At 44.6% G+C, this 13,808-nt stretch overlaps 1 protein-coding gene across 2 annotated transcripts in view; it reads left to right on the top strand.

The window, feature by feature from the left end:
• Window positions 1-253: 253 nt before the first annotated feature.
• The window catches only part of SPECC1L (sperm antigen with calponin homology and coiled-coil domains 1 like), a 59,912-nt gene continuing 46,357 nt past the window's right edge, over window positions 254-13,808 (top strand). The window contains exons 1-2 of one of the 2 annotated variants that reach the window (XM_027892076.1): window positions 254-320; window positions 13,398-13,587. In XM_027892076.1, the coding sequence (XP_027747877.1) occupies window positions 13,435-13,587 (153 nt within the window). In that variant the 5' untranslated portion in view covers window positions 254-320; window positions 13,398-13,434. Of the gene's footprint in view, window positions 321-1,157; window positions 1,177-13,397; window positions 13,588-13,808 lie in introns of those variants that run through there. The other variant, XM_027892077.1, reaches the window with a different exon arrangement.

Consider the following 13,808-nt stretch of genomic DNA (forward strand, 5'->3'; position numbering starts at 1 on the left):
CCCTCTAATTTCGTTATCCCGCCGTTCAGGTGCGAGGCGGCCCCGCCCGGCCCCACCCTGAGGGAGGGGCCGCCCCGCGCACGCGCCGCCCGTGGCCGCGCCCCCCCTCCCCTTTCCCCTCAGGGCCGCCGAGGGGAGGGGGGCGGTGCCGGCGCGTGCGCGGTGCGGGCAGGGGGCGGGGCCGAGGCGGAGGCGGGCGGAGGGGTCCCAGCCGCGCGCGCGCCCCTCCGCGCCCCCCCCTCCCCCGCCCGCCGGCCCGGCCCGCGCGGAGCCCCCGGAGCGGGGCCCGGAGCTGCGGGAAGGAGGCGGCGGCTGCCCCGGTAAGCGCCGAGCGCCGGCGGGCACAGCCCGACCCCTGCCCATCGGGGGGTCGCCCGCGGGCTCCGGCAGGGCCTGCGTGCCGCGCTCCGGCCGCAGCGCCCCTCACGGCCGCGGGGAGCCCCTCCGGGCCCCGGCTCCTCCTCCTCCTCATCGTCGCCCTTTCCCCCCCCGCCATCCTCCCCGAGGGGCCGCGCTGTCACCCCGCGGCGGTGACACCGCCCCACTCCCGCCTCGGGGGCCCCCCGCGCCTCGGGGGCCGCCCGCGGCATCCCCCGCCCGCCCCGCGCGTCCTCGCTGTCACCCATCTTGCGGCCGTGTCCCCGCGGGCGGGCACCGCTCCGCCGGCCCCGCTAGCCCTCCTTGCATCCCGCCTGAAATGTTTCTCTTTGCTGTGTCTGGGAGAGGGGTGGTGGGTGCGTGCGGGAGCTCCCCGAGGGGAAGGGCGTTCAGCACCTTTGTAGCGGGGTTTCGGTGCGGTTGGGAGCAGCACCTTTGTTTGGGTTCTGATCTCGTCTTGTCTGGAGCGCCGTTTTTTTTCTCTGCGTTTTTGTAGCTGGAAGGTCCTACAAGTTGAGTTTTGTGCCTGCTGTCTGCCTTTCTGTGCCTCGCGGTATTCCATCTTGCAAGGCTTTCGTGACCTCGTATTACCAGGGATGGGGAGGGAGGGCGGGTTCCTATAGCTGTGCCAAAATCAGTCACCAGCCTGCTCTGAGAGGTTCTGTGTCCTCAGAGACAAAACCAATGCAGTGCTGATGCTCAGCAAACTGCATCCTTCTCTCTACAGCAGCACCTCACCGTCTGTGATTGCAGAAAGTGTCTGTGCTAGGAGTTCTCTTGGAGCAGAAAATGTGTCATGTAAGTGGTTCCACTGGGTGAAAAGTGCTCTGAAGAGCCATAGGTTCTGTCGAAGGGCATAGTCTGTGCAAGCTCTGCTCCCCAAAAGCAAACATAAACCTTCTGGAGCTGCTTCCTGCTTCATTAACGGTATGGACTTTGGCTGCTGAAAGATAGGCAAACTAAAGCCAGTGGCTGCTTTTAACACTGTGGGTTACAGTATAGTGCTGCAGTAGCTCAGAATTACAGTTGCTGCTCTCTCTCCAGCCTGGTTGATTGTTGTTAGGTAGTTGCTAAGAAAAATGAAAAGAGAGGGTCATTGTAAACAGTCTGAGATTAAAACTGGGCAACTGAGACGGGTGTAGTCTCATGTTTCTTGTAACACTGCCACTTCAGTTTCAGTTAATGGAAAAATCAGGTTCTAGGCTGGTAAACTATGTGAAGTAAGAAAAGAAAACTTGATTTTTCAGATGTTTTTCTGTTGCTGAAGACACGTCTGTTTTATTTCTTTATTGAATACAGTACGTAATTGGGAACAAAATGTCTCTAACCTTTTTAACTTATTTTTCCACTTCTGTCAAATACAGGGGCATCTAGTTAAAATCTGCAGTCCACATTTTCCCAGTTACTTTATCTGCTGAATTTGAAGGGCTGTTTGTTGATGTGCATTTTAGTGTGATCGCTGGTAAAGATATGTCTTCTCTCTTTGGTTGTATGAGGGACTGTTGTATTAAAATCTGATGATGGTGGAACATCACAGTGGGAAAACCTCTGTGCAGGGATTTCCAGTTGTCATGGACTGTACTTTCTGTTGTGTTTTGCAGCTTGCCAGCTCTAGGATTTTCCTAGAGCAGTCTGTGGCCTCCCAGGCATCTGCCAAAGGTGTTTTCTGCATCGGGCTTGAGGAGAGGCTTGAGTTCAGGTTTCCCTTAATGGAGAGCGTGTCCATGGCAGCAAATCAAGGAAAACCTGGGGGTTAGGCTGAGGTCTGGCATGTGATCAGTCACATAGTTTTCATCATGGGCACTATTTAATCCACCTGGCATTTTCCTGAGCCATACCTGGGCATCATTTAAAGGTGGCAAATGAGAAGACATGGGACATGGCAAACCCTCTTTGGGTTGGGGAGAGGGGAAAGCGATTTTGGCTGTATAGTCACAACCCAAGCAGTGCAGGTTTGCCTCTGGGCTGGAGAACAATCTCTGACCTGTGCTGGTTACTAGTGCAGGAGGCAGCCAGGGAGTTACAGAAGTTCCTGTCTCAGCACGTGTTGGAATAGATATTTTTACGCTGCAAAGATTTCATTGTACAGGACAGATGAGGTGATGTACAGTGACCACTTTAGGTATGAATAAATATATACTTACAAGTAACATGTTGAGCGCAAACAAACTTGTGCCATTTTTGCTTTACTGTTAGTAGGGAAAATAAATTCTCAGAAGGTGAAGGCATGTGATGGAACCTCCTTAAGAGATCTTTCACTGACGAAATTCAGAAGTTCTTTTTTTCTTGCCTTGACCTTGTGACGTTGGAGCCTGTCTTGCCAACTAGGATGTAGTTCTAGAAGTGTCTGATGCTGCTAATGGGACTGAATCACTGTTGCTCATTGGGAAAAACAGCACAAGAAATGTTATGCTTGTACTTCCTGTCATAAAAAAATCACTCCATTTAGTCTTATTTTTAGTCTTTACTCTGAAAAAGGGAGGAGAAGCGGGTGTTAGGAGCTGTTTTATGCACTAATGGTCACCTTACGTGACTAGTCACAAGGAACGTATTACTTGTTTCTTTTGAGCTGATTCCAACTGAAGTGATCAGAGAAGCCACCATTTGGAGCCCTTAGCAGTAGTGCAGCCTGCAAGTAATCATAGGGTACTATCTTTTAACATATAAATAATTCATCAGTAGAGTTTTCACACATACATGCATGATTTTCTTTGGGAAAGAGGACTTGACTGTGAAGGCACTACGACTTTTGATCTTCATCCTTGTACGTGAATGTCTTGGGATACTTCAGTTTTGCTTTGTTGCAAAGCAGTGGCAGAATTAGTAGCTTCCCAAATTGCAGAAAAGAGGTGTACAAGAAGAAATTTTGAAGTTAGCTGAAAGGTGACTTTTTGAAGGGGTTCAATCTGCAGGGTTTCAGTGCCAAAAGACCAAAAAAAATTAGAACTAGCGATTTGTTGCATATTAAAGGGTTGTAAAGGCACTAAAGCAAAATTTCAGCAGATTTCCAACAAATTTTTACTGACCATTTAACATTTAGTATTTAAATAGTATGGAAAAAAAAAGGTAGCATTGAAGTACTGGAGTGATGTGCTTGATGACATCAGCCTAAAAGTATTTGTATTTTTCTGATGCTAAAAAGATTTGCCTGACTTTGGTGACTTGGCTGATGCAGGACTCATGTTCCACACAGGTACATGCAGTGAGTAATGATTTCCTGTGGGATACACTTTTGGGGAGGTGGGTGGAAAGCGTGACCAAGAGGCTGTCGTTCTTGCCACTCCATCTGAGTTCTTCTTAAGACATTTCTGTATATGTTCTTAATTAAAAGCACACGGTGGTTTTGGCAGATGGAGGCTTCTTGGAACTTTGGCTACAGAGTTCCCTTGCTGTGTGAGAGTTCACTGTTCATCACTAAAATGTTGGCTATCCTTGTATTAACAAGTCTTAACTGACATGGACACGTTTATAAGAATGATCTGTTAGAGTTTAATTTTCTCTCTTTAGCCATAGGATTTAAAAAAAAAAAATTTATGATTTTTTACTGAGTTGCCAAGTAGTACTGAGCCTAAAGTTTCTTTTATTTAGCAAGGTAAATGACACTGAGATTTGCTAATGGGTGCGCCTTTTAAGTAGCATCTGTTATGCAGTGAACTATCTTTCTGTCTTTGTAAACAACAATCCTGACTGTTTGAATTTGCTCCTCCCTAAAAAGTAACCAGCACTGTAAATCTTTCTGATTATATACCTGTAAAAAATAAATAGTATCTGTCTAGGGAAGAAAATTCCAGTAAGTCTATAAGTAATTGACGTGAGTGTTGTGAGTAAAGGATACCTGAAGGGAAAAAAGTACTTCAGTATGGACTTTTTTAATAGGAAGACTACCTTTTAGTGGAGGGAAAACTATTCCAAGACTTCAGCCAAACATCAAAGGCTCACCAGGAAACCTGGAGATGTAAGAGCTCCTCAAAGAAATACTTTAAAAGTGTTTCACAATGGATGGTGCTAAAGAGTTAGTTAGGCACTTGGTATTCCGTGGGGATATCAGCACATCAGCAGCCACATCAGTTAGGGATGCCTTACTGGGCTTTAGTGCTTTCCCAGGCTCCATCCTATGCTGAGTCCAGCATTGCTCCAACAGCCCAACTGTCCAGGGAAACAGCAGCTCCATGAACTGGTTAGTTATTCACCCTTTTCTGGAAGGCTTGGAATAAAATTGTAGAAGACAGACAGTGTCTTACCCTTTGTCCTGGGGGAGAAAAAAAAAATTGTCAGCAGATGGGAATCTCTCCAGCCTGTCCCAAGGACTATTCTCCTGTATGACTCAAATGTCTGTCCTTGGGCTTCCACACTGGGGCAGGTAAAAGCTCCTCCCTTGGTGATACCAGGGTATTTAGGAATGATTTGCATGTGGCTCTGTCTCTTCTCTGTCTGCCAAGGCTGGTGGATTTTAAACTAAGTAATAAGCGTGCTGTTGACAGGTCTTGGAGTTGAGGAAAGGTGGGTCAGAGCACGGAATTCATACCCATAGATATCCAGTTTTCAGACCCCTCAGCACCCTGGGGTATCATGTGTTGGTTGCTTAAAAATAACAGAGTTCATCTGTGTCTCATGCCAGGGGATAGTGTGGCTCAGGAAGGAGTGGTGGGTGGTGGGTAAGAGGTTCATTCAAAGCGGGGCTGTTGCTGAGTGTCCAATAGCCTGAAACCGAATTCAAACGAATTTGGGGCTTCACTGTCTCTGAAAGGATGAGACTTCCTTCTTGTTCCCAGTTCCCAGTCCCGCTGCTTCCTTTGCATAGTATCTAGCAATTAGAAGTGAGTCAGATCAGTCCTGATCTGACTGAAAGACCAACTCATCAGAAATGAGCTGTGATCTCTAGAATGGGAAGAAGGGAGAGGACCGAGGAAGGGCTGGGACTGCCTCTTTTGGTGGCAGGGTACAATTAAATTATTTTCATGACTGGCTTAAGCAATCCCCAGCAGGCACTTCCCTTCCCCAGCCTTAGCAAGACTGACTTGTGGATGGGCCATTCCCATTCATGCTGTTCTCTTGGTGCAGCTGAGCCCAGGGTGGTCCATCCTGGGGCTGGGAATCCCAGAGCTATAAGCACCTGAGGCCTGGGAAGGTCCTCAGGGGATGCATCTCTTTATGCTTCTCCTGTCCTTTGTTTTTTTTTGTTTCAATGCCTTCAAGAATGTTGCCAGACCAGGTTGGTGGTGGAGTGGACATAGTGAGCACCCAGTCACCCCCCTGGCTCCAGAAATCCAGGCAGTAGAAAGTCCTCCAATTGACATATGTTGGTCAACTGCTGGTAAGATTTGTCACTGTAACCATCCTGGTATCAGGATCTGGGGTGTTTGGATTTTGCACGAGCTGAAGATCTGATGCAGTGTTTTGGATGAACATGAGACCCAGTCAGAGTTCTTCACTAATCTTACAGGTTTTACCTGTAATACCCATGTGCTGGGAGCCGCTGGCCTGGCTCCTGAAACACCACATTGCACGTCCTTTCTCTGTCCCCCTCTCCACCATGGCAGCCACCTGCCTTTCTGCTCCCTGGGAACTTGTTGCAGCAGAAGCCTTTGCTGCAGTTGTTGATACCAGAGTTCAGCTGACCGCATTTTCAATGGACCAAAGGGAAAAGGCCACCACTGGTGACGTCCTCTAGGCAGCACTTCTGGGAACAGCTGTGCTCCAGAGAATGCATTGCAATGAAGTGTTACGTGCTGAGCAGGTCCCTTTGGGATGGAGGGAAGGGAAGCTGCTGTGTTAGTCCTACACCTTTGCTTGTGCTCTTCTGCCAAGTCCCCTGGTCTTAAAATTGACATGGCTGGTTTTGAAAGTACTTCCCTGCCAGTGCAAGGAGGATTGCCATGTGTGCAGTGGACTTTGGTTGAGGAATACTTAAGGTTATAGGACACTAAATACACCTTTGTAACTGGAGAGCTATTGATTTTTGTAACGACACTTGCTTGGAACATGCTTGGAATTACAGTTAACAGCACTTCCTGTTAACGTGGTTAACTGACCAACTATCACCTTTTTAGACTGCTGGGTTTTGTAGTTAAAGCTGGCCAGTCCTTTGGCTGGGAAGTTTGGTGTGTCAAGATGTCTTTTTTTCCCCAGAAAACCTACAGTGTCAGTGTAAGAGTTGGTTGTGTTTTAATGGAATATTAACCTAAGGGTTTTACAGACAAGGCTGATGTTTCTGCTACGTTTGTTTAAGCACGTAAAATCTGACATAGAGGTGCAATTGCTCTCCAGGAAATAGGTGTATATTGCCTCATCTGATAGTGCATGGCTTAAAATTTGGATGCAGATGTGAAATTTAACAAAAGGAGTGAAAAATGATGGTGTTATCAACACTGATGAAACAGGCCTATTTAATAGTGATGTGGATGGTATTCTGGTCTGTAGTGTGAGCAGCCAGAGTTAATGGGCATTCTACAGGTACTGATGCTATGTAGAATATTTTTTAATCACATTTATGATGAATACCAGGAAGGTAGAGTTTCACCTGGTCTATTCCTCCATTGTTCAAAACTGTGATTAAAAAGAACAGTCTTCTGAAGGTGCAGTCATTGTAGAAGCTTGTGCTGAGACTGAGTTATGGACAGGGCTCCCCTTGCTTATGGAACAGTCTCCCTGTGCTGGTTGATGAACAGTTGTTTTTTCTTTCCTTGGCAGTGGTTTGAAAAAGCAGTTGTTTGAAGTAGGAGCTCGAAAACAAGACTTCATAATTTAATTTTGTTATGAAAAGGCTTTTAGAGCACAGTTTGTGAATTTGGGGGTTCTTCTGTAAGCGTTCCTGTCACTTGTCTGGAATGTTAAGTATTGCAACGGCCACACATTGCTCGCAGCAGTTGCAGCTCTGAAGTTTTCTCCAAAGAAGGAGTAGAGAAATTTAGGTGTATAACGGCCAGTTCTTGCCCAAAGCTCTGGTCTCTCCAGTTTAAAAAAGGCCTGGTCTCTCTCCTGTTTAAAAGAGAAGTAACAGTAGCAAATGTGGCTTGAAAACAGTGGGTAGATAACATGATTTCAGCGCAGAATTCCTATTTTTGTAATTCCACAACTTGTGATGGGAAACTGTACAAGCTCTTTTGAATTTTTAAGACAGAGAGTAAAAGGCAGGCCTTTCCTCTCTAAATAACAACCTGCAGCTGTTCCAGAGGTGCAGCCCCCGTGTGCTGCACGTAAGTTGTGCTGCAGCTCACAGTTGTGTGGAGATGTGTTTTGTGGCAGACACTGCCCACGCTGGCACAGAGATCCAGCCCACCTGGTGCTCTGGGTCTGGCTGCAGCTGTGGGCAGATGCCTTAGGGAAAAAACCCCAAACCAAAGTCTTCCCACCCACCCTGACTGCTTTCCCACCCTGCAATTAGTTTTGGCTCAGAGGGGTTTCTGAGCCCTTTGTGCTCAGCTATTTGGCATCCATTAGGGAATTTCTCTACCTCGTTCATGTCCAGCCTCTCCCTCCCCTCGCACTTCATGCAGCCACAGCATTTTCTCAGTCTGCATTAAAAATACAGCTCACTTTTTTTATTTTGAACCTGGCTCTTGAGTTCATTTGTTGGTCCTTAGCTTTAGTACTGGAAGGGATGATTAACAGCCACTCCCAGTCTGCCTTCTCGATGCCATTGCAGATTTGATAAGCTTCTGTCATATTCCCTGGGAGATGTCTCATGGGAGCCATCACACATACCTTTGGTCCAGCAAGGGGCAATAATATCATTTTCAGATCTATAAGAAAACTTTTTTTTTTTTTTTTTTGAGGTTGAGAGACCAAAACTGCACATGGCAATTAAAGTGTGGGTCGATGGGCAAAAAAATTGATTTGTTGAGTGTGATATTTCTGGTTTATGGTTCATTGTCAGTTCGTTTCTGCAATAATTCCTGTACTGATAGTTTAATGAAGCTGTGAATCAAAACACTGAAGTCTTGCTGAGCAATACTGAGAATGTTGAGAGCACATTTATGTTTGAGCTGAGGTTGCTTTTCCCCAGGAGATAGATTGCACTGTGTTTACCTATATTTAGTTTTATTTGCTGTTTATATTGCCCAGTTGGTCTCATAAGGGTCTTCTGTGATTCCGTGCTCTTTCCTGTTGTTCTTGGTATCTTAAATGACCCGCTACCATCAGTACCCTTTTAAGTCTGTAAAACTGATGTCTTGATCTTCAGCACTAAAAGAAATGCACTGTTTGCTCTGGGCTTCTGCAATCCAGTGGTTAATATGTTATGTTTTTGGAATTATTGAGCAAGAGATATCATAGTAGAGTGTTGTGCTCTACTATGCTTCAGCTTGCAGGCTGAAAGTTTTATAACTGTAGAGAACTCTGTCTCTTACCATGTGGCTCATTTCATATCCCAGATATTAAGTTTTTGGTGGCCATTCTGTCTTGTCTGCAGAGACTCGAGGAACTTCTGAATTTGTGTTTTCCAGGGGGTTGAAGAGGCTGTATTTTGTAATCTTTTCTTCACTTTTCTGCCTTTTGGGACTGTATTAGTGACCTAAAAACGTCATTCCCTAATTATTTGGGGAAAGTTGTCAGCCTGAATATATCAAACCCGAAGAATTTGTACAAACAGGGAGTGAAAGTGTAACGACTCCATTGTTCTGTATGTGAGTATTTCTGTTTTTCTCTGTAATTCGGGTATTTGATTTTTCAGAAGTGCTCAGTATCATCAGATTTAAGGGATCACTTGTTTCTATTTTTCTGGGCCTCTTAAAGAGATAATTCCAAGGTGATAATTTTCTTAACAATTCATAATTTTTGGTAGGTAAAACTGCCTAATGCCTCTTGATATCTTGTATTTTCAACCAAAGGCAAAAAATGCTTTTGGTGTTTAACCCCCTCTCTTGCCTTCCAGGGCATGGGAAACTGTTCTTTGTACTCTTGTAACTGAGCCTTACTTTTGTGACAGCAATATTAGCATAAACAAGTCTAGTAAATAATGGATGAGATTAAAATAATCACAGTAAGAAATCATCCCCTCCCTGCCCTACTTCAGTGCCCAGGGTTGTAAAGAGCAACGCCGAAAGCTCTGCGTGCTGGCTGGGTGGATGTATCATATCAGTTTACAGTCACAAGCAGAGCTGTGCTATTGGGCAAAACACTTTTAAATTACTATTTATGCAGTTGTTTTTTGCAGCTGGTATAAAATGCAGGGCTGGTTTCGCATCCTGCTCAGAGCAGGGAGAGCACCCTCCGGAGCGAGGTCCTGCCGGCCCCTGGACTATGTGTGCTGTGGAAAGAGAAACGGCTGGGAAAGGATACAGGTTAGAGGGAGCAGTTACATTTGAGCTCAGGAATGCAGTCTTTCTATCTGATGTTTGGGGATTGTTTTGGCTTTTTCCCATTCTGATTAATTTTGTAGTTGATGCCGTTGTGCTGGCATTAGTCAAATGTTTCCCAGTAATGTCTTGTGGCTGTTGATAGATGAGTATTTTGTTTAGCAGTGTGATATGAGGGACCCGCAAAAGTCACTCGACTGTCTAATGCAGTTACAACTCTGACACTGCAACCTTTTAGTTAAGCTTCTTTTACTCTTCTACTTCTTTTACTTTGCTCATTTTCTTCTGATTTTTTTGTAAATTTTTGTTTTGTTTTGGATTTATTTTCCTTCTTTTTCTTCTTTTTGAGGTGAGAGGAAGTGTGTGTAAAGGGAAAGGAAGTCTTCAGTAATTCCTTCTTTCTCCCTGGGGCAAAACATAAACTACAGTTTTATATGCACTACTTTCTTTTTACAACAATAGTGAAATAAAGTTTTAGTTCTCATTGGAATTGTTAGTGCTCTGTGTTATTCTTCAGAAAACTTCCTTTGGCTAGAAAGCATTTTATTTCTTGTTTTAAGATTTATTGTTAGGCAGAGACAAGATTATTGCTGATTCCTAATACTGGGTCTTCCTAAGCACAACAGTAGTCTTTATCTGCCATACCTGCCTTTTGAGGAACTGGGTGAAATAGGGCTCTTTCCACTTCCAATCTAACAATATGGATGTTTTCTCTTTTTTTTCCTTTCTGCAGAAGGCAGGAGGGGAAAAGTTGGCACAGAGAGGTCATAAATTCACTTTAGGAGTCTTAGTGAACAGCTGCTTTTAAAACCTGTAATGCTAATTAATGTCTTGTCATTATTTTAAGTTGTGTGACCCATTTGTATGGTTTCTAAACTATAATTGCACATCTTGTTTCAGTAGGAAAGTAGCTACTAGAGCTTATTTTCTCTGGAAAAAAAACCAGGAATAGTGGTAGCTAACCCTGCTTGTCCTCTATGTATCCTTAAAATTTCGGGAAAGGGTTTTCTACCTTTGAGTTTCAGTAAATCAAGCCCAGTGTTTTTCAGTGTTGAATGTGTGGATATTTTAAAGTCATGCTGTGATGAAACATGAGGATTATCCTTGGCTTACATTATTGAGTTTCAGTTGTTTACATCACTGTGCTCTGCAGTTGCTGTTGAACCAAAACTGGGGCACGTTTTCAGGAAAGCTTCTGAAAAAGCGTTTTTAAGAGATTCATTATGGATGAGAAACTTTTCAGTTCCCACAGTCTTGTCCCTGCTGACCCCTGTGATAGTTTGATAAGAGCATAAATGGTTTGTGCTGTAAAAGCCATCGTTAGCCTGCACTTCTTTTGGGCTGGACATCCCGTGGGTTCTGTTACTGTCTCACTGGCTGTAACCAGCACATCCCAAATGTGTTTACTGTGCATGCAGAGATCCTCTGTGCTGTGTCTGGCGTGCTTTGAGGTGCGTCAGCCTCAATGGATGTGCTCTGCAGGCTTGATAAATGGCTCTTGCAAGTGGCCACAGCTGGATGTCTCCATGCCAGCTGCAGTCACTCCTCTGTGCAGATTACCGGGCTCTTCCCAACTGTCTCATATCACTGCTAGTCCCCTGCCCTTCCTTGGAGCACTGATCTGCTCACTCTGAGAGCTGCCACAAAGCTATGGGTCTGATTTACTGGGTTTATTGGAAGTGTGTAGTTTTGATTTGGGGTAATTTCTCCAATGCACTCACTTCACTGCAAAGGCATTTGATTATTTCTCAGGCATGCTGTGGGCAACTTTAGCTGTGCCTGTAGAACATCAAAATTCCATTCAGTGGTAATGGGGCCAGTTTTACTAAACTTTATCCTCTTTGGTCTCCTCAGTTTTAGTTTTCAATTGAATAAGATCAAAAGCACAACAAAGTGGTTTGACTTGTAAACATGAAAAGGGCAAGAAATGTAAGTGGGGCAACAGTCCTACCTGTAAACATGAACATCTGCTTCTGGAATCAAGTAGGCAGTACCTTGTACCACTTCATATTATGTGTGTATAGCAAACATATTGCCTTCATGGGGCTTTTCTGGTTTGGGTTTTGGTTTTCTTAGGAGTGTATCATTTCAAATTATCTCCCTGTTATTTAATGTGCTGTGAAGGCATTCTGATTACTATGAGCCATATGGCAGGACTGGTGCATTTTTGACATTCTGATGATGAAACTGCAACAGCAAACAGAGTTTTCTCTATCTGTTCACACAGGCTTTCAGGGCTAAAGGGAAGCTGGAAGCTATAAACAAATATTTTCAGCGTCTTAAAATGAAACTTCCTGTTGCTTCTGTTTATCAGCACTTGGGGATCTGAGGAGGCAAAACTCCTGGAGCTTTCCTGACTTTTGTCAAAGCCAGAATTGAAATATGCTTGTGTGCAGCTGAGGTGATGGGGAGGGAGGAGTGTGTGTGAGGGTATGTGTTAATTTTTTTGGCTGAATTAGTACTTCTGATCGCTGTGGTGCTGTGTCGGGTGTCTCGTGCGTGCAGTCATCAGTCTGCTTCTCATGCCTTTGAAATGCTTCTGTTTTTAGGAGATGGAAACAACTAGATGTGTTTCATGCTTCTAATCAGCTGCAGGATGTTGGGCTCAGATAAACCTGATCACTTATTTCCACCTGGATTCTGTAAGGCTGAAAGGGGAGGGGAAGTTTCATCTCTTAATCTTCCATGCTGTGTCTTCTGACTCAGGGGAGGTGAAGAAAACAGCTGCCAATTGCAAAGAGGGAAGAAGATCCTGGAGTGTCAGGTCTTTCTGGTAGTCAGGGCTTCAAATTATGGCAGTTCTTCTGCCAGTCCACTCTTTCTTAGGTCGTCTTCCAGAATTAGCAGTAATGGTGATAACTGCAGTGTTTGGGTCTGCTGTGGCTAATCCTGGTTTGGGTAAAGTCAGCTTTGTTTTCTGGACTCTTCTCTGTGTGCTCCTGGGTGGAATGACAGTACTGGCAGTTTCCCGCTGTTGGATAAAACATGAAAGGAAGGCAAAGCTGCAGGAGTGTCCTGCCTGCCGGCTGTGGAACCCAGTAGGGCTACTTCTGGTTTCTTCTCAGGGATAACACTTGTAATCACATGACTCCTGTTAAGTTTTGTAACATTCCATGTGTTTATTAATGTGATTTTTAATAAGAAATTGTTTCATGGAATCTGAATTTTTCAACTTTTTTGATTATTTTTTTTTTTTTTTTACAGAAAACTTTTTAATATTTTTATAGCCTCTGAGGCTGCTGTTACTCTCTCAGCACCGTGGTTATCAGAGCTGGTGGTAATCTTTTCTCAGACCCAGTGTTGTTGGTAGTCAGGCTGTTGTCTGAATCCTCCCACGGTGTTTTCCTCCCCGCAGTCAGAAATACAGATCGTTGCTCCCTAATAAGCCTCTGTCTCTGGCTAACGAGTGAACTCGGCAACATGGGTCACTTAGAAAATATCCTCGGTTCAGTGCCATCTGTGGAACAAGAACTAAAAAAAAAATAATTATAATTTGGAGTGGAGCTGTAGGAAGTGCTTAGTCCTTGGTAAAAATTCCTTTTAAAAAAAGGCAGAAACCATTGGTCAGTCACATGCGTTCTGTTTGGCTCTAATTTGTAGGCTTTGCTACTCTTCTGGACTTCTGGTCTTAAATAGAGCATTATAGAGCAATAAAAGAAAAAAAAAAGGACATGGCTTTTCATCTGTATTTTGTATTTAAAATGTCTTTCTTTCTGCTTGTAGATTTGTTTGTAAATGCATCATAAACAGACAGCCCAGAATGAAGAAAGCAAGCAGGAGTATTGGCTCAGTGCCCAAAGTGCCTGGAGTAAATAAAACTCAAACAACTGAAAAAGCCAAACCAGAAAACGGCTCCTCAGTGTCTGCAGTAACAAAACTCTCCAAAACTGGGACATCGGCATCTCTTTTGAAGGTAATAACCGGTAGAACATTCTGATTATTTATATTTTTTTGCAATAGAACTTCAAAAAGGGTAGAATTTCCAGGCACGTCTTTTAGTGCAGTTTAGGCTCGAGGCTTGTTGGGGGGGTAGCTGAAGGGAATCTGGATAGTTACACAGCACTGGGCAGGGTGATAGGATCTGGTGTGTCATTTGTGCTCTATTTTGGAGCAATATTCTGTGCAGAACTTGGC

This window comes from Empidonax traillii, unplaced genomic scaffold (assembly GCF_003031625.1).
Source record: "Empidonax traillii isolate 1590-97213 ecotype Southwest subspecies unplaced genomic scaffold, ASM303162v1 scaffold338:size1951571, whole genome shotgun sequence".
NCBI lineage: Eukaryota > Metazoa > Chordata > Aves > Passeriformes > Tyrannidae > Empidonax > Empidonax traillii.